The 25,257-nt window shown below is 40.0% G+C and overlaps 1 protein-coding gene across 1 annotated transcript in view; it reads right to left on the bottom strand.

Moving 5' to 3' along the window:
* Window positions 1-25,257, bottom strand: part of SLC17A6 (solute carrier family 17 member 6) — a 226,320-nt gene that overhangs the window by 73,775 nt on the left and 127,288 nt on the right. Inside the window, exon 8 of the mRNA XM_044082604.1 lies at window positions 21,292-21,441. Within this exon, the coding sequence (XP_043938539.1) occupies window positions 21,292-21,441 (150 nt within the window). The remainder of the gene's footprint in view (window positions 1-21,291; window positions 21,442-25,257) is intronic.

Genomic DNA, 25,257 nt, shown 5'->3' with positions numbered 1-25,257 from the left:
GTATTCAGCAGAATATCAGAGACAAAGGAAAACAGGAGTACTTATATTAATAGTTAGAGGAGCTCCAATAGTGATAGAAGAGGGAAAAATAATGCTGGCAGAATTGTGGTACTAAGGGCTACTGGCAAGGGAGGAGGATTAGGTTGGCATGCAGTTATAGTCCACTTAAAGCTATTATGGAGCTTGAGAAATTTTTGAGAAAATCAGATTTCAGCAGAGAATATTACCTATATGTGGGGACTGAAATTAGATTTGTAGCAACAAGAATGTATCTGGGGGCCTAAAAGGGAAAATATAACAAAAGAGGGTAGATTTCTGAAGAAATTTATGAAAATATTTGGTATGAAAGAAGTGAATTCAGTAGTAGGAAGTTGAAGAGAATTTATATATTGTCCCCTAAGGTACAATAACTGGGTTAGAGTACACAGAATATATGTTTCATGGGAACATGTATATTTAAGTGAGAAATTTGACACACATCCAATAATTATTTCAGATCATACTCCAATAATTATTAAGATAAAATGTAAGAAAATGAACTAAAGATGACACACTGGTGCTTCCCTGCCTACTTGCTAAAAAGAGGGAAATTTAAAGAGTTATTAGAGAAGATAGAAAGTATTGCAGAAGTTATAGTTAGTGAGTGTGGTGAAATGAAAGTGGAGTTTAAAAATAGGGGAGAACTAACATAAAAAGACATCTGATTAAGAACTAACAATGATTATTTAGAAGTGCTGACAAAGCTTAAAGTATTACAAAATAAGGTGAATCTCACAGAAAAGGAAGAAGCACAATTGCAGAGTGATAAAGAGAAAATAAGAAAGTACTTGGATAATATGCATGAGTTTAGAAAGACTGCTGTTAAATAACTGTTTTTTTAAATAACTTCAGAGCACAAAAACTTTTGGCACAATGACTTAGGCAACAGAAAGTAGAAAGGTTTTTTACCAGACTTTGGGAGCCTATAACAAGAAAAATAATCAGAGGTCCCGAAGAGGTATTAGAGATATTTCAGAAATGTTATGAAAATTTGTATAAAGCAGAGAAGTGGAGAAATAAAAAAAAAAATATGGAAGACTTAAATATGCCAAGTTTAGAGGTTGATGAGGCAAAACATTTAACAGTTAACAGAGGAGGAGATGAGATAAAATGGTGATGTATAACCAATCTACAGGAAAGCCTCCAGGAATAGATAGTTTTAGTGGAAGTTTGGAAGCTGGGGAGAGATGATAAAGATGTGGAAGGGTTTGTTTAACAGTACTGTAAAAGTAAGGGATGCCCCAACATCCTAGTAAAAAAAAAATCTGTGGTAGCTGTAATATCTAAAGACAGTAAAGATCCATCAGATCCAGCTTCATATAGGCCCAGCTCAATTTTAAACTATGATTATTAAGTGTTGATGTCTATAATGGCTAAAAGAATGGCAAAACAATTGCCAAAATTGACAGATATTGATCAATATGGTTTTGTGTAGTAGAGGCAAACCTTTTGACAACATTAACATGATGATCCAGAGGGAAGCAGAATGCAAGAAATACTGCTGCTATTGGTGGGTGTTGATACACAGAAAGCATTTGACAGAGTAAGCTGGGATTTTATGAGTAGAGCAATGGATGCATTTGCATTTCCGGTCACAATAATTAGGGTAATAGAAGGATATACGAGGGATCATAGGTAAAAAATCAAACTGTGAAGGCTTATCTCTGATAAACTGTGTCTAAGCAGAAGAAACAGGCAGCAGTGTTCTTTTTCTCTTTCTCCATTGTTATTTGCGTTATATTTACAACATTTGGAAAAAAAATAAGGGACTCAGAAATTCTAGGATATAATTGGTATGGTGTTCATGAAAATTTGGCTTTATTTGTGGATGATATTATTTTGTATCTACTTGCTGGGCGGCCACGGTGGTGCAGTGGTTAGCATTGCCGCCTCACAGCAAGAGGCTCTCCGGTTCGATCCCCGGCTGGGGTGCCTTCTGTGCGGAGTCTGCATGTCCTCCCTGTGGTTGCGTGGGTTTCCTCCGGGTGCTCCGGTTTCCTCCCACATCCCAAAGACTTGCTGCAGGTGGATTGGAAACTCTAAATTGGCCCTAGGTTTGTGTGTGAGTGTGCCTTCTGTGGAAGGTTGGGCGCCAGGCTGGCAACTCGACACCGTAAAACTCCACTGCCAATCAATGTGCGGACAAGGTGATCCGCTGTGGCGACCCCTAACCGGGAAAAGCCAAAAGAAGAAGAAGAAGAAGAAGATTATTTTGTATCTACTTGCTGGAACCAGAAAAGGACATTTCAGTGTTATGGAACTTTCTGAGACAGTTCATGTTTTTGGGATATAAAATTAATGAAGATAAAACAAAGGCTATATTTATAAATTATGTAACCACATATGAATTGGTTCAGCAATATCCATATTTATGGAGACATGATAAAATGAAGTACTTAGGAGTATGCATTAAAAGGACTCTATTGTGGCAGCTAAGGACAAAAGATAAGACAAAAACTGAGAAACTGGACATTCTTGCCTATGGATATGGATAACAAGATGCAAGCAGTAAAATGTTTTGAGTCCCTTTAGTTTTATACATAGGTAAGGTATTTATTTATTTATTTATTTATTTAACATTTATTTACTGGGAAAGTCTGACTTGGATTGAAGCCAATTTTCAGAGGAGGCCCAGGGAGAAACAATCCAGATGCATGTCTTTGTAATGTGGGAGGAAACTGGAGCACCTGGTGGAAACCCACACGAATGCAGGGAAGACATGCAGACTCTGCACAGAAGGCACCCCAGCCGAGAATCGAACCGGAGAACCTCTTGCTTTGACAACCACTTCATCACTGTGCCGTGCAATTTTTATCAAACCATACATTTTTATCAAACAGAGGAGAAGTTGCGGATAGAACCTAGTAAAGAGTTGAAGGGTTTTATCTGGGAGATGATGAAGACAAGAGTCAGGCAGGATAAGCTGATTCCCCCAATAGGTTTAGGGTTACTTGATTTGAAGGAATATTTTAGAGCTACACAGTTGAGGCTTTTATACATAATAAAAAACAGAAAACTCCAATTCAAAGTGGAAAGGAAAGATGATTATGCAGTGCTGTAATTCAAGAAATAAGGAAAGAGTGGGATTTTGAAGGCAGATCCTTAAGGAAAATAATAACAGTTATATTGAATATTATTATTCATGAAATAAGAACTAAGCCAAGAGGAGAATGGAGAAACAAGATTCTACCAATAGAGATAACTGTAATTAGGGGTACAGACAATAGGCAAGAGGGAGCCAGAATTTACTGGAGGAAGCTGGCAAAGGAAACAAGGTATTGGGAACAAATAATTAGAGAGGAAAAGGTAATATAATGGGAAGAGGCAAAGAAGACATTTGGTTTGCAGGCTAGTGACTGCCTTCTCTATCAGGAACTGATATCAGAGTATAGACAAAGAGAAATGGATAAGGAAATCCTAAATGAAAGACCTGCACTGGCTCAGTTTTTAAGTGAATCTAGAATGGAAGCTGCAGTTAAAATGGATTATTAGTAGGGCATATAAAATATTGCATGATAACTATAGAAATCAATCAAAGGAAGTCAGAAAAGATTGGGAAGAGAGATAAGATAAGCAATTCACAAAAAAACAGTGGGAGGACATGTATATGGCTCTCAAATATGCAAAAAAAAATCAAGAATATTTAGCATTTTTGCCTGGAAGTTTTTGCTTGGATACTTTTATACCTCAAGCAGACTCCAGTGAATTTTTCCTCAGGTAGATGGCAAATGTTGGAGGTGTAATGGGGAAGAAAGAGGTACCTGGGAGCATATGTTCTCAGAGTTTAACAAGTTGGCAGACCTTAAAAATTGCCTACAGTGTGTTCTGTCAGGAATTGTGGAGGAGCAAATAAGTGTAACTAAAGAAGTGATTTTTTTTTTTAGCTGGGATGCAGGATTTGAATTGCCTAGACATATTAAGGTCTTACTAAGTATAATTCTGGTAGTTGCCAACAACACAATTATTGGAAAATGGAAATGAAAGTCTAAAGCAAATATACGTGAAGCAGTGAATATTTTAACAGAGATAAAATAACAGCAAATGGGATCTTTAAAAAGTTTAGAAGTACATTACATAGAAAACAGGAAGTTGTGGGAATAATACATGCAGAGAAATGTTTTGGAAGAGCAAAAAGGTTGAGAGAAGGCAGGAACTGAACAATTTACATAATGTTGTTTTGATTATATAGTATAGAACAATACATGTGATGTATAATGTTTGTAAATGTGATCTTGTTAATACTGTTTGATTACTTTTATATAAATGTTAGTTTGCCTGTATCACAGTGTTAATTTAATAAAGGAGTTTAAAAGAAGATTCCAGTTAGAAATGGCAAAATGGTTTTCCTCTAATACTCAAAATTTGCAAGGCCTTCCAATGTGGAGAACTGGGTAATTTAACAACAAAAACACACTTTGTCTCCAATCGACATTTATTGGGGGGGTTTCTCAATTAAATTTGCCCGTGGCCTCAGTGGGGAGGGGAATGTCGGATGATATATGTCACATTGTCTTTACAATTAATAGCTCTATATTTCATTAAATATATAAAATGCAAACCTGTTTTTTTAATGACATGGAAGTATTTATGGTTGTTATGTTTATTCTTTCCTTCATTGTATTTGTCTCTGTACTCGCTGTCATACGTGCAGGAGACCCTCACCCATTCTATAAGGCATCCTTTACATGTACAGTCAGGGTTGACAGATCTCTGTTATCTGCTTAATTATACAGAACTAGGACATATGTTAGCTGCACTTTCAAATCCACAAACAGAAAATAAAGGAGTGTAGGAAGAGACAAGAAGTAAATAACATGAAGCAGAAATACCACAGCAAATGAAAATGGCTACTGCAACATAGGAGTCGCATCATACTCACACACATGCACATATCTAAAGTAGAAAGAATCGGCCAGACAACTTTTAACCTAAAAGGTAACTCAGAAGATAACAGTACATAAAAGTAAACCATTATATGAATGCAAATGCGACCTCCATGTGCCTATTGTGTGAGTCAGAGCAATTCACTTAACTAGAAAGTTCTCTGGGGCAGATAGGAAACTGGGCTCCTCAATGGGACCTTGACAGCCTAGTAACTACATATAACTCTATCAACCTATTAATTAATCATGAAATTCACTATAAAAACCCATTTAAATAAAAATAATAGTATACCATCGGGTATACCAACTTAAGAAAAATGATGGCGAGGGGCAGGCATTACTGAGTACACACATTGTTTTCAGTTCTTGAGACTTGCCACCAGAATGATTACCCTTGAGAAGGATTTTAGGCAACAACAAGTATACCGTCCTCAAAATCAATTTAAAATGATGTCACAAACATTACTGCTTGTGTATATATATATATATATATATATATATATATATATATATATATATATATATATATATATATATATATTTCTCCGTTCTTGGAATTGTTAACAAATGATTACTGTTCCAAATACTTTGAGGCTATGCTAACTGGAAAGCAAAATACATGTTTATGAAGCACTTTGCCAGTGATATGTAAGTTTCCTCATCCAAACTCATTTACCTGTCAGATATAATGTTGCTTCTCTAAGGCATATCACATATTCCAATGTCTTATATGATCGTGTAGGTAGCAACTAATAATAAAGTGCACCACAATACATCTTGGTACTGTGTCATAGTGGCATGTAACTGCTGGCATTTGTTTTGTCATTACATAATAAGTATGGCTTATGCTGATAGTGTACCCTACACTGAGGCTCAAATATGTATTTTACTGAGATGAAGTATCACAGAAAAGTACTTGTCAAACAACGAAGCCCATAAATTGCTGCTTTTCCATAATCATTGTTTTTTTATAAACTCATTAGTGTGGCAGAATTATAGGTTCATAGGTTCATACTAGGCTATCTGCCCGAGGGCATTTACAAGCCTAGCCCATTGTTTTGTGGCTTACGCCACCCCTTTAGTATGGGGAACTATACCCATTATTTTGCTGTGCCTCTGTCGAGCAGTGACACTGAGGTAATCCCTGGGGTATATCTGCGATCTCCCATCCATTGGTCAAGATTTCTCTTGAACAAGGCCAGCAAGGTGCTCTGCCTCACATGTACCGGGATTTTGTTCCACAGCATAGGGAGTCTTTGGGTGATGAATCTATCCCTCCAGCACGTCCTATTAATAGCCGTGTCGAGGTTTAAGTCTCCCGCCCTTGTGGCTCTGATGGATCTAGATTTTTTGAGGTGAAGCATATTCATCAAATCTGGGTTTGACATGGCCTTGTATGTTAGGCAAAGGTCACCTCTGAGCAAGCGGTAAGTGACTGAATAGAGCTGGAGTTCTTTCAGTCGGGCAGCATAGGACAGATTTTGAGACCCTTTATCCTTTTGGTGAGGAACTTTTGTGGCCTCTCCAGCTGCTGCAAGTGTCGGGTCAGATACATTCGAATGGGGCATTGTACTCAATCATTGGTCTGATGAGTGATGAGTAAAGGGAGACTATGACCTCCCTTGATCTAGATGAGAATCCCTTCATGGTAAGGTGGGCAATGTAGAAGGTCTTCCTAACTACTTTAGCTACATGGGTGTCGAATGACAGACTACTATCAACCTGGGTCCCCAGGTCCCTGATAACTTCTTCTGTGCTCAGTGGATTGCCACCTATTTGGTAGCTAGGGGTAACCTTGTTTTTCCCGAAGGGTATGACTATGCATTTTTCGGCATTTAACTTTAGGCCGTGGCTCTGGCACCAGTTATCCGTTTCTGTGAGACCCTTCTGAAGGATATCTGTGTCAGATGTGTTTTCTACTATGGCCCAGTTTGCAGTCATCTGCAAACTTTGTCAGCCATAACCCTCCTGTGTTTGCTTGTACTTTGGAAAAGTAGATGCCAAACAAGAGTGGGCCCAGGAGTGAGCCCTGTGGGACACCACTTGTGACAGGCTTTGAGTCTGACATGGCGCCAGCAACTCTGACCCTGTGGGTTCTGTCACTCAGCCAGTTTGCAACCCATCTTGTGATGTATGGGTTAACATTTAAGCTGATGAGTTTTTCAATGATACCCGAGTGGGGTATTGTATCGAAGGCCTTAGCCAGATCGAGGTAGGCTGTATGGACTGCCTTTCCCTCATCAATGGCTTTGGTGACTGTTTCGAAAAAGTCAACCAAGTTTAAAAGGCATGATCTGCCTTTGACAAAGCCAAACTGGGTTGGATCCCAAGTCTGCAAATTCCTTATGTCTTTATTTATGAGGTCCATTATGATCCTCTCCATGGCTTTGCAAATAAGGCTTGTCAAGCTAATGGGCCGGTAATTTCCAGGGTCAGTGGAGGCACCGCCTTTGTGCAGTGGGACCACAGTTGCAGTGCGCCACTCCCTGGGTACGTATCCCGAGGTAAGACTTTGATTAAACAGCTGTCCTAGCTGTGGGTTTAATTCCTCATTGAGTTCGTGGAGCACACAGCCGGGGACACCATCAGGTCCCATGGATGCTGTGTTTTTTGCTTTGGAGAGAGCAGTTTTCACTTGGGCGCTGGAGATGTTTGGGGGGCTGCAATCGTTTGGTATAGATATCTCTCCTTTTGGGGGGGAGAAGTTTGCACAGAACCTGTCAGCCAGTATGTTGGCAATGTCTGTAGGATCAGTAATCTTCACATCATTTTGAACTAGTTCTGAGCATATCTGGGAGTTTCCTCCCAGGTTTCTAACATAGCTAAAGAAGGCCTTATGATTGTCTTTTGAGTCTTTAGCTATTTTTCTCTCGAAATTTGCTTTGGATGATTTTATGAGAGCTCTTAGTTTTTTACTTATAGTGATCAAGGGTGTTTTACCTTTTAAGGATTTTGCTCTATCTTGTAGTAGCTTCCTCCTTTTGTTGTAGAGTTTGTTTATGGCTGGGGTCCACCAGACTGGACGCTTGCCTTTGGTACAAAGAGTCTTTGTTTTGCTTGGGATTGCCTTATCCATGCAGTCCTGCAGGTGCTGGTAGAAGGCATTTGTAAGTGATTCAGCGGCTTGAGTACTGTTTTCCGCCTGCTCGGGGGCCTTAAAGGAGACCACACTAGTCTTTAGAAGTGTGAAATCGGCTTTTGAGAAGTTCTTTACTGTGGTCTTTTTTATTTCAGGTGGGGTGGGATGAGGACCTCCAGCGAGATTAGTTTGTGATCTGATCTCACCAGTGAGGGGTATACTTCTGGTGTTGAACATTGTGCTCCCATGTTCGTGATGATGAGATCAAGTATGTTATCTCCTCTTGTGGGGATGGTGACTAGTTGTTCCATGGCATTTGAGTTTATGAATTCCAGGAACTTTTGGGCTAGGGTGTTTGGGCTTGAGTAGTGTTCCCAGTCTGTATTAGGGTAATTGAAGTCACCTAGTATGATGGTGTTTGGTGATACATTTATCCCCTCTAGTGTTTTCAGGAAGGCCATGTGAGGTTCCTGAGTTTGTGAGGGTGGCCTGTAACATGCTACAATTTGCAGAGCAGTCTTGCCTATGGTTAATTGCACCTGGATGGTCTCCGATGCATCGTGCGTTGCCACCAGTCTTGAGGTGTGGGTGTCCTTGATGAATATGGATACCCCCCCCTCCTTTCTTGGTATTGTCCGGATTTTGGGGCCAGAACGCATGATATGAGGTAAAACCTGATAGTGCTGGGGTGCTCTCAGGAGCCTTGAACCAGGTTTCTGTCACAGCACAGACATCGATGTTCTCCATACTGAGAAGGGCCTCGATGCGTGCATTTTGAGATTTAGACTTCTGGCATTGAGCAGCATTACCCTTAGTTTTTTCCTTTTTGTGTTCTAGGGTGGTAGGTTTAGAATTTGAGCCTTGCCTAAAAAGGCACTATGGGGTGGCAAGAGCCTTTGCCAATATCCGAATCCCAGGGTGACAGGTGCAAGCCGTCCCTTGCGAAGCAGCGTGGCTTGTCCAGCATGTCATCCCAGGCAGACAGACACTAGATCCCCTTTGAATGACACCAGTGTTTAAGCCAATTGTTAAAGCTGATCATCTTATCTCTGTATTGTGGCATCATTCTTGGTGAAGGTAGGATACTGCTCAAGGTCAGGGTCATACCTGCCTGGGCTACATAATCAGAGAGCTCCTCAATGTCTCTTTTCATGTAGTCCAAGGAGGTACGTCTCAGGTCGTTTACACCAGCGTGGACAATGACTGAGTCATATTTGTACCTGCTGTTGAGAGACCTGAGTGCTTGCGTTATGTGGCGGATTCTAGCGCCCGACAGGCAGCTTACTGTGACCTTCTCCTTACTCAGTCTGGTGAGCGGGACGTCAGTGTGTCTGACTATGGAGTCACCAATGACTAGTGTGTCTGGCATTGTGTTTGGCCTTAAGGGCTGTGACTGTTTGAAACTCTGACTGTGAGGTCTATGTGTTGCAGGTGTTGTGTTCTGAGGTGGTGGTTGTTTGGGTGTCTGCTTTGGTGACCTCTGCTGTTTTGGTAGATTTTTGATCAGAGCCTACGAGTATGTCTTTGTGTGTTTATGTGTATGATTTGAGGTTGTAATGGTACTATGTGAGACTGGGTCTATAGTGTGTGTGGTAACCTTCTCCTCCTGACTGGTCTTGCCAGTCCTATGTTGAGAGAGCTCAGCCTCCAGTTTGGCCGTATAGTTGCATCTCTCGCATGTATTTGTGTTTTGTGGGAGGAGGAGAGGGTTGTCTGTGTACATGAGGCAATTGTAGCATTGCCTCAATATTCCCAGGATCACCAGCTGAGCAGGAGAGGACACCAGCAACTGATCCCTCGACATGCTAGAAGGATAGACAAAAAAACTTTAAAAAAGATTCCGGGGGACGTGGGTGACCGAGAAATGGGGGGTTGCCTTTTTGGGGTACTATCTATGACAAGAGTGCCGTATCAAGGTAATAAGTACTGTAGGAGCAAGTGCTAGGTTTAACAGATAGAGAATAGTCTACTTGGAGTCAAGTAGAGATGATCTTTTTAGTTATAGGATACGCTGATTAGATCAGTAGTATAGTTCGAGGAAGGTAGTTTTAAGGGAAAATTTGAAGAGTGGACTTTAGGTAGCCCGAATAGTTTAAACCTGCTTACCCGGCGCTGCCCTAGTGTGCAACAGTGGCAGCTCCGCGCTAATGCGCGCTAAAGCGTGCTTTAAAGCAGGGGGCTGGAAAAGACAGGAAATTACCCAAAATGGCCAATAAACTACAAGTTACTGCCTTAAACCACTCTATTAGTATACCCTCTATATATTGTATCTTACCAGCTACTTAATGACATTAGTAATTATGTAAAATATGGTGAAATAATCATTTTGTTTATTACTCTTAAGTTCTGAATGCCAGACATAGTGCCTGTCAAAAATTATACCCATAATTCTGCATGTTATAGGTTCATAGGTTCATACTAGGCTATCTGCCCTAGGGCATTTATAAGCCTAGCCAGAGTGTGTTTGGCTTTCGCCACCCATTTTAAATTAATTTTGCTATGCCCTTTTTCGAGGTTAGTATACTGTGCCTCTGTCTAACAGTGACACAGAAGTGATACCCGGGGTAAACCTACTATCTCCCATCCACTCATCAAGATTCCTCTTGAAGAGAGTCAATGAGGGACTCTGCCTAACCTGCACTGGGATTTTATTCCAGAGTGAAGGGAGCCTCTGGGTTATGAATCTGTCCCTCCAGCATGTCCTATTTATTTCAGTGCTGAGGTTCAAGTCTCTCGAGCATGTAGCTCGATGGGATTTGGATTTTCTGAGGTGCAGCATGTCCATTAATTCCGGGTTGGACATGGCTTTATACGTCAGGCACAGATCGCCTCTGAGCAGGCGGTATGCCACTGAGTAGAGCTGGAGTTTCTTTAACTGGGCATCATATGGCATCTGTTTGAGCCCTTTGATCCTCTTGCTGAGGTACTTTTGGGGTCTTTCCAGTTGCTGCAGGTGTCTGGTAAGGTACATCCCAAAAGGGGCATTGTACTCAATTATGGGCCTGATGAGGGATGAGTAAAGAGGCACGATGACCTCCCCTGATCTAGATGTGAATCCCTTCATGATTAGGTGGGCTATATAAAATGTTTTTCTAACCACTTTGGCCATGCGGTTGTCAAATGAGAGATTGCTATCAACTTGGGTCCCCAGGTCCCTAATTACTTCTTCCGTACTTAATGGATTACCACCTATGTGGTAATTTGTGGGCACTTTGTTTTTGCCAAAGGGGATGACTATACACTGCTTGGCGTTTAGCTTGAGGCCATGGCTCTGGCACTAGTTGTCTGTTTCTATGAGGCCCTTATGGAGGATGCTTGTGTCGGCTGGAGAGTCGATTATAGCGCCCAGTTTGCAGTCATCTGTGAACTTGGTCAGCCACAGTCCTTCCGTGTTGGCCTGTACCTCCAAGAAATATATACCGAACAGGAGAGGTCCCAGGACTGAGCCTTGTGGGATACCACTTGTAACTGGTTTGGAGTCTGACATGGCTCCAGCAATTCTAACCATGTGGGTTCTGTCCTTGAGCCAGTTTGCAACCCATCTAGTGACATAGGGGTTTATATTTAAGCTGGTGAGCTTATCTATAATGCCCGAGTGGGGTATTGTATCGAAGGCTTTTGCAAGGTCCAGGTAGGCTGTGTGGACCACCTTCCCCTCGTCAATGGCCTTGGTAACTGTTTCAAAGAAATCGACCAGGTTTAAGAGGCAGGATCTGCCCTTAACAAAGCCAAACTCGGTAGGATCCAGTGTCTGTAGGTCCCCAATATCTTTTTTTATGAGGTCCATGATAATCCTTTCCATAGCTTTGCAGATCAAGCTAGTCAGGCTTATGGGGCGATAGTTTCCAGGATACGTTGAGGCACCACCTTTGTGGAGAGGGACCACTGTTGCTGTATGCCACTCTTTGGGTACATATCCTGTGGTAAGGCTGAGATTGAACAGTAGTTTTATGTTTGGGTTTAGCTCTTCTTGGAGTTCATGTAGGACGCAGCCCAAGACACCGTCTGGTCCCATTGATGCTGTGTTTTTTGCTTTGGAGAGGGTGGCTCTTACCTGAGCATCTGAGATGTTAGGGGGGCAGCACTCTGCTGGGATAGATATTTTCTCTTTTGGTGGGGAGGGGGGGAGAAGTTTGCACTGAACCTGTCAGCTAGGTTGTTGGCAATGTCTGTGGGTTTGGTGTATTTTTTGTCATTTTGGACCAATTCTGAGCATATCTGGGAATTCCCACCCAGGTTCCTAACATAACTAAAGAAAGCCTTGTGATTATCCTTAGTGTCCTGTGCAATTTTTCTCTCGAAGCTGGCCTTAGACGATTTTATGAGTGCCCGTAGTTTTTTGCTAACACTGATCTGAGATGCCTTCCCTTTTTGGGATTTTGCTCTATCATGTAGTAGCTTCCTCCTTCTATTGTATAGTTTGTTTATGGTTGGGGTCCACCAGACAGGACATCTGTCTTTGGAGGATTGGGTCTTGGTTTTATTTGGGATTGCATGATCCATGCATTCCTGAAGGTGTTCACAGAATGCGTTTATAAAGGATTCTGCGGTCTGGGCCGTATTTTCCACAGGCCCGGGGGCTTTGAAGGATTCCACCGCGGTTTTGAGGAGTGTGAAATTTGCTTTAGAGAAGTTTTTCACTGTGGTTTTCTGGGCAGGGGGTGGGGTCGGAATGTGAATATCCAGTGAGATTAGTTTATGGTCTGATCTTACCAGTGAGGGATACACTTCTGGTCTGGAACATAGAGTCCCCATGTTGGTGATGATCAGGTCCAGTATGTTTTCCCCTCTTGTGGGAGTGGTAACAAGTTGTTCCATAGCATTTGAGTTTATAAATTCTAGGAACCTTTGAGCTAGGGTGTTGGAGCTAGAGTAATGCTCCCAGTCTATGTTTGGGTAGTTGAAGTCGCCCAATATAATGGTGCTTGGAGAGACCTTCATATTTTCCAGTGTTCTCAGGAAGGCCAAGTGGGGTTCCTGGGTTTGGGAGGGTGGTCTGTAGCAGGCTATAAACTGGAAGGCAGTTTTACCCACTGTTAGTTGCACATGGATAGCCTCTGATGCTTCGTGCTGTTCCACCAACCTGGAGGTGTGGGTATCTTTGACGAATATTGATACTCCACCTCCTTTTCTGGTTCGGTCCCAGTTTTGGGGCTGAAAAGCATGGTATGAGGTATAACCTGGCAGTGCTGGGGTGCTCTCGGGAGCCTTGAACCAGGTTTCTGTTACTGCACAGATATCGATGTTCTCCATGCTAAGGAGAGTTTTGAATGCATGCATCTTGAGGTTTAGACTTCTGGCGTTGAGTAGCATTACTCTTAGTTTCTTATCCCTTGTGATACCTATGAAGGTGGGTTTGTCTTTTGAGCCTTGCCTAAAAAAGGCACTATGGGGGTAGCAAGAGCCTTTGCCAATATCCGAAAGCCCAGGGGTGACAGGTGCAAGCCATCCCTAGCGAAGCATCGTGGCTTGTCGAGCATGTCATCCCAGGCTGACATGCATTGGATCCCCTTTGAATGACACCAATACTTAAGCCAATTGTTGAAATTGATCATCTTGTCTTCATATTGTGGCATCATTCTTGGTGAGGGTAAGATGCTACTCAAGGTCAGGGTCATACCGGCCTGGACCACATGCTTAGAGAGCTCCTCTATGTCTCTTTTCATGTAGTCCAAGGAGGTATGTCTCAGGTCATTCACACCAGCATGGACAATGATGGAGTCATATTTGTACTTGCCTTGGAGTGACCTGAATGCTTGTGTTATGTGGCAGATCCTAGCGCCTGACAGGCAGCTCACCATGACCTTCTCCTTGTTCAGCCTGGTGAGCGGGACGTCAGTGTGCCTGACGATAGAGTCACCTATTACAAGTGTATCAGGTGTGTTTTTTCGCCTTAAGGGCTGTGACTGTTCAGCACACTGGCTTTGTGAGCTATGTGTTGCACTTTTTTTTTTTGGGGTAGCAGTTGCTTGGGTGTCTGCTTTGGAGGTCTCTGCTGCTTAGGCAGATTTTTATTTAGAGCCTCCAAGTATGTTTTTGTGTGTTTATGTGTTTGGTTTGCTGTCATGGTAGGTCTATGTGAGACTGGAATTGTAGTGAGTGTGATTTCCTTCTCCTCCTGACAGGTTTCGCCAGTACTGAGTTGAGAGAGCTTAGCCTCCAGTTTGGCTATATGGTTGCATCTCTCACATGTGTTGGAATTTGTTGGGAGGAGGAGAGGGTTGTCTGTGTACATGAGGCAGTTGTAACATTGCCTCAAGATTCCCAGATTCACCAGCTGGACCGGAGAGGAGATTGACAACTGACCTTTGGACATGCTAGAATAGTATTGGGAATTCCTTTATAATTGAAAAAAGGGCCAATGGGGAACAAGGTACTCAAGGGAAGTTTGTGAGGGTGTAGTGCTTTTAATTTTTTAGTGCTGACTTATATAATTGTTTTAGTGAGCAAGTGCCAGGTAACTTAAATGCAATGTGTTACAGGTAACTTAAATGCAAAAATGACAAACAGTACCTTTCTTTCAAGTGAAACAAGGAAATAAGTACAGTAAGCAATGCAGATGTCACTAGGGATCCACAGAAGCACTGAAAAGCCACGTTTTAGGCGGAATTAGCGTTTCAGAGAAATAACAAGCAAACAAGCATGCAAACAAAGCTAGATTCAGCAGGCCTGGATCTAGTCTATGCTACAGCAAACAAGGTGTACCAATTTAGTAAAAAAACAGTTCAAATATGCAGGCACTATAAGCCTTTAACCAGAAATTCCCAGCTCAGAAGGGCAGAGTCCAGCCTCTCCTCCCACAAGAGTGCAGACCACAAACCTTCTTAATGTAAAATAACTGGCCTGAAGCCCAAGTGCTTAAACCAGGACTAATACACTTTTAGAATAACAGACACTGATCCCTAAATCAGCAGTTCCCAACTCAGAAGGATGTAAGCTACCTGTCTTGCCACCACAGTGCAGGCCACAAACCTTCCTAATGTAAAACAACTGGTCTGAGCCCAAGTGCTTAATCCAAAAGACTTTGAATTATAGCTACACTTTAATCAAGTTACTACCAAGCAGTAATAAATACAATTGAATACTTTAAAGAATGCCTGGATTAGTGCTCAAGTTATACAAACAAAACTAGATTCAGCAGGCCTGGATCTAGTCTATGCTACAGCAAACAAGGTGTACCAATTTAGTAAGAAGCAGTTCAAATATGCAGGCACTACAAGCCTTTAACCAGAAATTCCCAGCTCAGAAGGGCAGAGTCCAGCCTCTCCTCCCACAAGAGTGCAGACCACGAACCCTCTTAATGTAAAATAACTGGCCTGAAGCCCAAGTGCTTAAACCGGAATTAATACACTTTTAGAATAACAAACACTGAGCCCTCAATAAGCAGTTCCCAACTTAGAAGGATGTAAGCTACCTGTCCTGCCACCACAGTGCAGAGCACAAACCTTCTTAATGTAAAACAACTGGTCTGAAGCCCAAGTGCTTAAGCTAAAAGGTTTAGAGTGAGTTACACCAAGCAGTAATAAATACAATTGAGTACTTTTAAGATGACACAAAAGCAAAATAAAGTAGGAAGAAACACAAATACAGTAAAAGCAGATTTTTTTTTTTTTTTGAGTGAGCAAATGAGATGGGCCCAGGAGGAGTATGCAAGTGCAAATTTACAAGAGGGGCAGGCAGTTTCAAAGTCACCAAGATTAACACCAACACAGCTAGATATTCCTCAATGCAACACAAACAATTGACTTTAAATCGTGCATTATTTGATAAAAGTGCAGATAAAAGTTACTTAGCTTTACTTAGGCGTTCAAGTTGATAGCATTATCTTTTTTCAAACTGCTATTATATACATGCACATACAAACTGAATAAATACAGTTTCAAATGTTATTTTTCCATAACACTGTAACATCCATATACTAACTGTGCATCAAATGATATCTGTAATCACGTAAAATATAGTCTTGCTTAGTTGTGGCTATTACTTTTCTGACTATGAAGCAGCAGACAATAGTGTTGCACAGTCAATATCACATTGATATATATTGCTTTCCATTGATTATCTTTTCACTCATCTGGATTGGTATAGCACATTGAATACAGCCTCCAAAGGCTCACTCGTCTCCATTGGTATAGTAGAGTGAATACAGCCTCCAAATGCTCACTCATCTGCATTGTTATAGTAGAGTGAATACAGCCTCCAATTGCTCACTCATCTGCATTGTTATAGTAGAGTGAATACAGCCTCCAAAGGCTCACTCATCTGCATTGGTATTATTGAATGAATACAGCCTCCAAAGGCTAAACATACCTACGTACAACTGAAATGAATGAATACAAGCTCCACACATTAATCTGTTCTGTGTCTGGTACAACTGGTGTTAGCACTGCTTAACATCTAAAAGATGAATAGCAGACAGAAAAAATACTTCATTTATGAACAGCAACATATACAAAATGGTCCTGATTTTTTAACAGTCAGGACCACGTTGCAATACCTTGCTCCCCCATTAAACAGTCCAGCAAATGACATTGGCAAACATGTGGCATAAAGTGGGGTATTTTACATGGCTATAACTATGTACTTTTAGGTATCACAGAATAACACTTGTTAAGCAGTCAAGACCCTTTTGTTGCATTTTGCTTCCCCAGTAAGTACTGCACCAAATGATATCTGAAAGGAGTGAAAATTAAGTGAAATATTGTCTTGCTCATATTTTGTTATTATTTTTCATTGCCGACAGTCAAAGAATACTGTGGATCAAATAATCAAGCCCACGTACCTGTATATTGCTTCAATTTGGTTATTTTCTTTTTACAAGCACAGTGGCATGGTCATATTAATATACCATCTAAATGATGTATGTTACTGGCCCCTACAAAAGTATTTTTGTAATCCTGTGAAATAAATAGAAATGTTTCCATTGTATATATTTGATTGTTACTTCTCACTGTTGACCATTAGACAAAGTGCTTGTGAAAGAACTAAGACCAAAATGCTGTACATTGCTTCTATCAATCATGCTATAGAATAGCATGCATATGCTACAGTTTCCATAGAACTGATTTTTGTAATCATGTAAAATAAAGTGAAATATTCCTCTTAACTATATTTGGCTATTATTCATCATTATTAGATGTCAGATTACAACATGTCTCAAAAGTTGAAATATAATTCTAGGTGGCATTAGTACTGCCTCCAGATGCAAAGTGGATCTACAAGCAACATAACTAACATACGGTCCACATGTTAAAAATGTTATGTGCTTAGCAGAGCTGTGCAACACAATTTACTAGCTGGTAGTTAATTAATTCAGTTAGCGCAGAGCACCTTGCATGACTGTATATTACTTCAAAGTGGTACAGCAACATACAGTGGCATGGTCTTGATCCTTTAGTAAACAACAAAGGCCACGTTGCCACATGTTGATTCTCTAGTAAACTGCGTAGCAAATTATATTTGCAGGCATTTAAAGTCATATATCTCTCTTACTTATATCTGACTTTAAATTCTCAGTATCAGATATCACAGAATAATCAGAGCCATGTTGCTGCTCATTAAATGGTAAACAAAATGGTATTTGCAAATACATAAAATAAAGTTAATTATCCCTCTTCATTTACTCTCTCACTATCAGATGTGACAGTATGTTAGATTATGTTTCCAGTAAAATAAAATATTCCTTTTATCTGGTTATAACTTGTTACTATCAGGTATCTTATAATAGTGATCATGAGATAGTTAGTACTATGTTCCTGAATGTTGTTTCCTTATTAAATAGTATAACAAATGATATTTGAAGTCACATAAATAAAGCTAAATATTTATCTTGCTTATTTTAGCTACTACCTCTAACTATTGGCTATAAAAAAATAATGCTTGTCAAACAATCAAGATTATATTGCTGTGTATTGCTTTCCCATCAATTTACCAAACAATATGTGCAATCATGTAAAATAATGCAAAATACATGGTACTAAAAATTAATAGCCAAATATAAGCAAGAGAATATTTCAGTTTATTTTCCATGATTGCAAATTCTCCATGCATACTGCTTCATCCCACCACTCCACTGCATCTTAATGCAACATCAACAGTGCTCTGCAAGCCAACAGCTGTCATTAATAAACATTTATTCTTTAAATCCCTGCAAAACATAGATAGTAACTCAAATATTTAATAAATTGGAAGAGAAGAGAATTATACCAACAGACAAAAGCGGGATGGCTTCACCTCCACCACTCCACCTTAATAATAATTGCTAACCTTGTCCATGCCCCAACCCTAACATGCATCTTAAGTACCACTACACAACACAGCTCAGACACTTAGCATGTGCACGCACGCACGCACACACACACACACGCACACACGCACACACGCACGCACGCACACACACGCACGCACACACACGCACGCACACACACACACACACACACACACGCACACACGCACACACACACACACACACACACGCACACACACACACACACACACACACACACACACACACACACACACGCACACACACACGCACACACGCACACACACACACACACACACACACACGCACGCACACACACACACACACACGCACACACGCGCGCACACACACACACGCACGCACACACGCACACGCACGCACACACACACACACACACACACACACACACACGCACGCACACACACGCACGCACGCGCACACACACGCACGCACGCGCACACACACACACACACACACACACGCACACGCGCACACACACACGCACACACACGCACGCGCACACACACACGCACACACACACACACACACACACACACACACACACACACACACACACACACACACACACACACACACACACGCACGCACGCACGCACACACACACACCCCACTTACTTGTTTAGCAAAATAAACAACTGACAAAATGTCCATTTTGTAAACCAGATGTTGAGACCAACAACCCTGTACCTCCAGCTGTCAACCAAAGGAAAGTTGACCAAACACACATCATTCATATGTGTGTCTCTGTCTGTCTGTCTGTCTGTAGATATTGTCAAGCATAAAAATAGTCTACATGAAATAAAGAAATCTTTTGGATCACAGAAGGTAAAGGTTCACTCTGATTATTTACTAATACATTTTCCGTTTCTCTTAGGCCTTGTAGAGTTTAAAATGTGTTTGTTCAGTTTCAATGACACAGTTATCCACAGTTTTACACAGCTGCAGTTTCTAAGATATTCACAAACAGAAATGAATGCTTTCGGTATGATTACTTATACAACTTTACCAAAGACCATTACACTGATTTTGCACATGGTTTTCTTTTACTTTTATAGGTCTGCAGAAAATATATGCTGCATGACTTGAAAACAGATATAAAAGTCTTATTTAACAGTTTGTTGTGGTTTATCGTGATTTACAGAAATTCACATGTCTAGCTAGCTGATTTCTTGGCTCCAAGCCTGCTCTAATCAACCACTAAAAGGGGTATTGGTGAATATTTAGATCAAAGAAATAAAAAAATGAGAAATGCCCAACAATGACCCATTATCAGAGTAGGAAACATAAAGCAGGAACTAAGGTGGAAAATGGATTGAAAGTATACAATGCCTGACAAGGTACAAAATTCATGTGAAAACAATAACACATACTACAGTATATTATTCCTTACTGCTGCAAGGAAATATATTGCACAGTTAAAAGCTACTAATTAAAAAAAAAGTGCCATACTTGCATTGTCATAATTCCATCACTATCGTATGCAGTACTATGTAGGCCAATAACCTTTCACCCTTCTTTACCTGCACTGCAGTATATGCATTTCGTCATTCTCTCCATCTGGCTAATATGTGCCATACTTAAAGTACAGCTTTTATTTATAGATTATGATTAAATATGCGGACAGTATATTTTCACAGAGTGACACAGCAAGAGGTACCCTAGGTGGATTCTCGGCTAGGATGTCTTTCGTGCAAAGTCTGCTTGTCCTCCTTGTCTTCACATGGGTATCTCCTGGGTGCTTCAGTTTCCTCCCACATCTCAAAGATGCAGTAGGTGGATTGGATATACTAAATTGGCCATAAGTATGAGTGTGTATGCAAGTGTGTGGTATGAAAAAACTACTGTGGCAGGGATAGCCACCAGGTGGTGTAATCCTTGGCTCTAGATGGTTGTCACTGTTGAAGTAATACCCCAACCCCATGTGCAAAAATAGGAAAAAGGGGTTGTGGATGAATGGATGGCTGGATAGATGGATGGTTTCGCTATCCTTTTTTTCTTCAGTATGTACTGCAGTCTACCAAAAATTAATATTTATAATTTTCATTCGGCATTTCACATTTTCCATCAGTGAATCCTTTCTAAACACATTTACTCAGGAGAATTTAGAGCGCGAGAAGGAGAGGGAGAGTTGGATACCGTAAATGAAATGCTCAGTGAAGAATATGAATCAAGTAGTTGCAGGTAACACAAGTAGAACTATCAAAGGAAAAACCCTAAAAAACTCGTTACAGACATTTTAGCACTGAGAACCACAGTCTTTAAGTTCTAAAATCTGAGTCACAGCACTCTTCTTTTCATACTAATGAAGCTTAACCATTATTTACAGTATCTCTAGATCACTGTTTATTCTATGTTTACAACACACCAGTTCTTATTCTTGGAATTTTCACAAAACAAAAATACCTCAAATTACATAACAAATGAATATACCTCAACACAACCATATTATAATGTTCCATGTATAGCTTGACGCCTGGAAGTCACTGGCTTGACAGTCCTGTTGTACACGGATTGTTAAATGGAACAGCTTCACTGATTCATTTTTGTAGTAAATACAGAGCTATTTGTTTGTCTTTTTTCTCTACTTCAAACCAATGGAGACATGTAGCTTCATCTGGCTACATTTCTTGGAAGGGAGCCTAAAGTTCTATAATATTCACAAGACACAATGAAATTCTCAGTCGTATGTCATATATTTAAAGTCTTTTATTAATGAGTCTACTGAATCACCATAAAGTAACAAAAAAAAAAAAAAAAAAAAAGTATATACCAGTGTTTCCATATTCAAAGAAGAAATTTGAGTGTTTAGCCTGGTGGCTCATGTTCCTGCTGACCACAAGATTAACCATCATTAACAGAAAATCTTTTTCTTTTTTTTCTTATTTCTGAGCACCATCATACAAATTACTGTAAAACTAAACTCATCAGCACTGGTTTTGCATACTGAGCCATATATGGATAGTTTCAGTGACTATAAAGTTTTGTTCTAGCAATATTTTTCTTACCTTGCTGATTTCAAATCCGAATACTTCCTCAAAATAAGCAGGCTGACTGATAAGAAGCAAGTAGAAAGTCCAGCTCCTACAAAAGTTGGCAACTATAATTGCATAGACTGGCATAGAAGTAAAAAACTTTCTCCAAGGAGTCTTGAACTTCTAGAATACAAAAATAGATAAACAAAATTTAATTTGTTAGTAACACTGAATTATAAACAAATTATTTTTAAGTCAGAATGTGCAGTTTTATTACCACAAGATGTGAAATGTCCTTATGAATTTATTATTTTTGTTCTTGCAGTTCTTTAATTTCACAACTAAAATGATATGAAGCAGACACGCACCAAGAACATGAAATACACTAATCTCGGTCTAAAGAGACATCTATGTCATTATTAGTTACTGATTTATGTCTGGGTAACCAACACGTTTGGCTGGGTGAGACAATTTTCATTTAAGGTTTGACTAGATAAGTTCAACTCGCTGTGATGTTAAAAAATGAAATACAGTTAAATATAGAAAATAATAAAAGAGCATTAAGCATGCAGATTATGCAGATTTCAGTATACATAATTACAAATCTGGATGAAATCATTTAAAACAATACAGAGCATTTCAGTAAGGCAAGATGGCATAATGGTTAAGGTCTTTACCACACAAGTACAAGGTGCAGAGTTTGATTCTAATCTCTGATTACTGATTAAGTCTGTAATAGTTAACTAACTGATGGCCATACCTCTTAGACGAATAAATCTGGACAAAGTCATAAATAATTGGGAACAAAAGCCCAAAAATAGGAACAATTTTTAAATATTGTCCTTACAAACTTAGAAAGTCAATAGAATAGCAGGTTTTGCATTACTGTGCATTTTCTGAAGGGTGTGAAGTCTGAAACTCAAATCTGTCATTATTTTCTGACTTTAATCTTTAATGGTTTGTCAACGATTTGCCAGAAAAACACAATTTTTATGAAAAACGAACCAAAAATATGAGGCAAAAATCTGGACATTCTACAAAAATCTGTACAGTTGGGAGGTATGGTGATGGCCTATTATTTAGCCATATGTTGGGTAAAATTAGGTTATGTTGGCTAGACTTGTAAAGCCCCTTAAGCCATTAGCCTAGAAATCTCCTGTGAACCTACAATACAGCATTGGTAGACTACGTATACCTGCTTCAGCAAAATATACCTGCATACTAAGTCATAGGGGAATTGTAAGCATGACTCTTAAAAGTAAATACTAACCAAATGCCAACATAGCAAAACTAAGCATCACAGAATACCTGGCAGGCAACAAGTATGTAGCCAGTCATTCAAGGGGCTGGAAAAAGTAAAACTCTGAAAAGAACAGGGAGTTGTGATTAGGGATAAATTTAGGAGCTAATTCTGAGTTAAAGAAAGGCTGCAGAATGTCAGAAGTAGAATGAGTGTCAGTTATTGTACACTTGCAAAGCCAGCAATTATTTTAATTAGTGTTTAAACAAGTTTCATGATTTCAAATATGATTTCAAGACAGAAGGGTATTGTGATCTGTTAAATGGATGCAAATGGTTACCTATACATAAACAAGCAGAAATGTTACTTAGAACACTTTTGTTCAAAATCGTAATTCTAGAACAATGTCCTCCACTGAAATCAACTCTTTCATCAGAGATTCATCACATGACCTAAACGGTAGCCATGAAAATGCCATCTTATTGGTTAGGCCATATGTTGATACAATTATGGGTAAGAGACAGAGAGAGAGAGAGAGAGAAAGAGACCAGCCACATGGAATTGCCTACTCATAAAAAGTAAAACTGAAAAAACTCTAACTGTAATATACATTATTTACAAAAGTCCAGACCAATCTCTTATAGAAAGTGAGGTGTCTCTGTGATAATTACATGTGTCTATAGTCTAAATGGAAATTATAGGATAGCTGACTGAAGTGAGGGATGTTAGAGGTTGTGAGTAGTTGGAAGGAGAATTAATATTAAGCAAAAGATGATGTGAGTGAGAAATGAATATTGACGCACTAGAATCTTACATATGAGATACAGTAAGAGTGTTACTAGCAAGAGAAAGAGAAGAGAGTGTTAGAGCTCAGATTAAATTATATGGTTTCAAGAGAGGTAATAACAGTTGGCTAATATGATGAAGTGGGTTTTTACATGAGTCCTAAGTTTTGAGTAAGTTGAGTAAGTTGAGATTAATATCTACAAACCTAAGGATATTTTCACTGTTACCATGCTGAACTTGGTCCAAAGCACTGGAAATTACCCCTGTGCCCCTATAAACTATTATAACTGTACCTAACCTAGTTTTACATACAGTCACTCACAATATTGTTACCCAAGGATAAATATGGATATCTACTTACTCTAACAGTTTATCTAACAGATAGTATAACTATAACTTAAATCTAGCTTCTCTTAGGGAAGCTACCTACTTTGCAAACCCTGAACAAAGGTACCTTGAGATTCGGTTCAGCCCCGCACCACTCGGGCTCTCTTCACGCCCCACCCTGCCCCCAAATCTCACCCACCCCGGTATCCCAAAATGTATACCTATTAAACCACTACCCCTCCTAATTGAATAATCTCCAAAGCTCCACTCTAACAGCTCTGCCTTCCTCTAGAAGCCAATTACCAAGTCTCTCTACAGTCTGTTCATAATAGCAACTAAATCAGATTACAACCTGTCACGATGCCATTACCCAAAGTACTCTTTATTCTTCCTTTATTAACCCTGCTAGCCTTCCCACATATCCTCACAATGTATGAAAATCAGTTCAACTTAGGTTTTCAATATCCCAAATTCCATACATCCTCCCTACCACTACTGAACAAACATGAATACTTCTCTGCTCCCCTTTCAACCAACTCCTCCACCCCCAAATACTTCCACTCAAGCAGATCTAATTACACCACCCCAAAAACAAAATATTACCACAAACTCTTACTTAAAATACTAAAACTCAGAGCTAACTTGCATTACAACTTCACAAAGCATGGTGACATCCACCCTAGCCCTGGCCCTGTCTCCACTGTTGCACCTAGCTCCTACACTCATAATCTTACCAACATCACTCTGTCTAATAGACCCCACAACTCATTTGTAACCTGTCATCTAAACATTAGAAGCTTCAATAATAAGGTTCACTACCTGCATGCCCTCTTATCAGTCCACTGCCCAACATATTATGTCTTACTGAAACCTGGTTAAAACCAACAACTAAAGATGATGAGATAACACCCTCTGGCTGTCAAATACTTATGAAAGATGGTGGAGTTGCTGTTCTCTGCAAATCAAACCTCACAGTCACAGGAGATATCCAGCAACCACCCCAAGATAATAATGCTGAAACCCTAGTTACCAAACTTCAAATTAATAAAAACAAATGTAGATATATTGTCTGTGTCTACATTCCCCAGGTAAGAATGCTAGCACTCTAGAAGATATCCTACAATGGTTATCTAATAACTATGCCTAAGAAACCATTATTCTTGGAGACTTAAATTTTGACTGGAACTCCTGCTCCTCTGTATCCCCCACTACCCATATTAACCTATATGGGTTTTCACAGGTCATTACCACTCCCACCAGGCTTAATGAAGCCGATAACAAAGAAAGTACCCTAGATTGGATACTTATCAATGGCCTTCCTGAGTTATACAAGTCAAGGACTCTGCCCGATGATGTAAGTGACCACTGCCTCACCTATATAATTAAGCTCAAAGCAGGCAACTCCCAATTATCCTCCTACAAAACAATAAGATGCAACAAAAACTTTAACCCCCCCAACTTCAAAAATGAACTCAAGGCATGCAACTGGCCTGCCCTAAACCTACTTCCATTGGATGATGCAGTGGAATACTTCAATAACAGATTTTTTGCCATCCTCGACTCCCATGCTTCTACCCACACCATCAAAACCAAAACTAAATCAGCACCATGGCTTTCAAAAGATACTAAATCTAAAATCATACTTA

The sequence above is a fragment of the Protopterus annectens genome, chromosome 9.part0 (assembly GCF_019279795.1).
Source record: "Protopterus annectens isolate FY-2018-M chromosome 9.part0, PAN1.0, whole genome shotgun sequence".
Lineage (NCBI taxonomy): Eukaryota > Metazoa > Chordata > Ceratodontiformes > Protopteridae > Protopterus > Protopterus annectens.
This window is presented reverse-complemented; position numbering and strand designations above follow the sequence as displayed.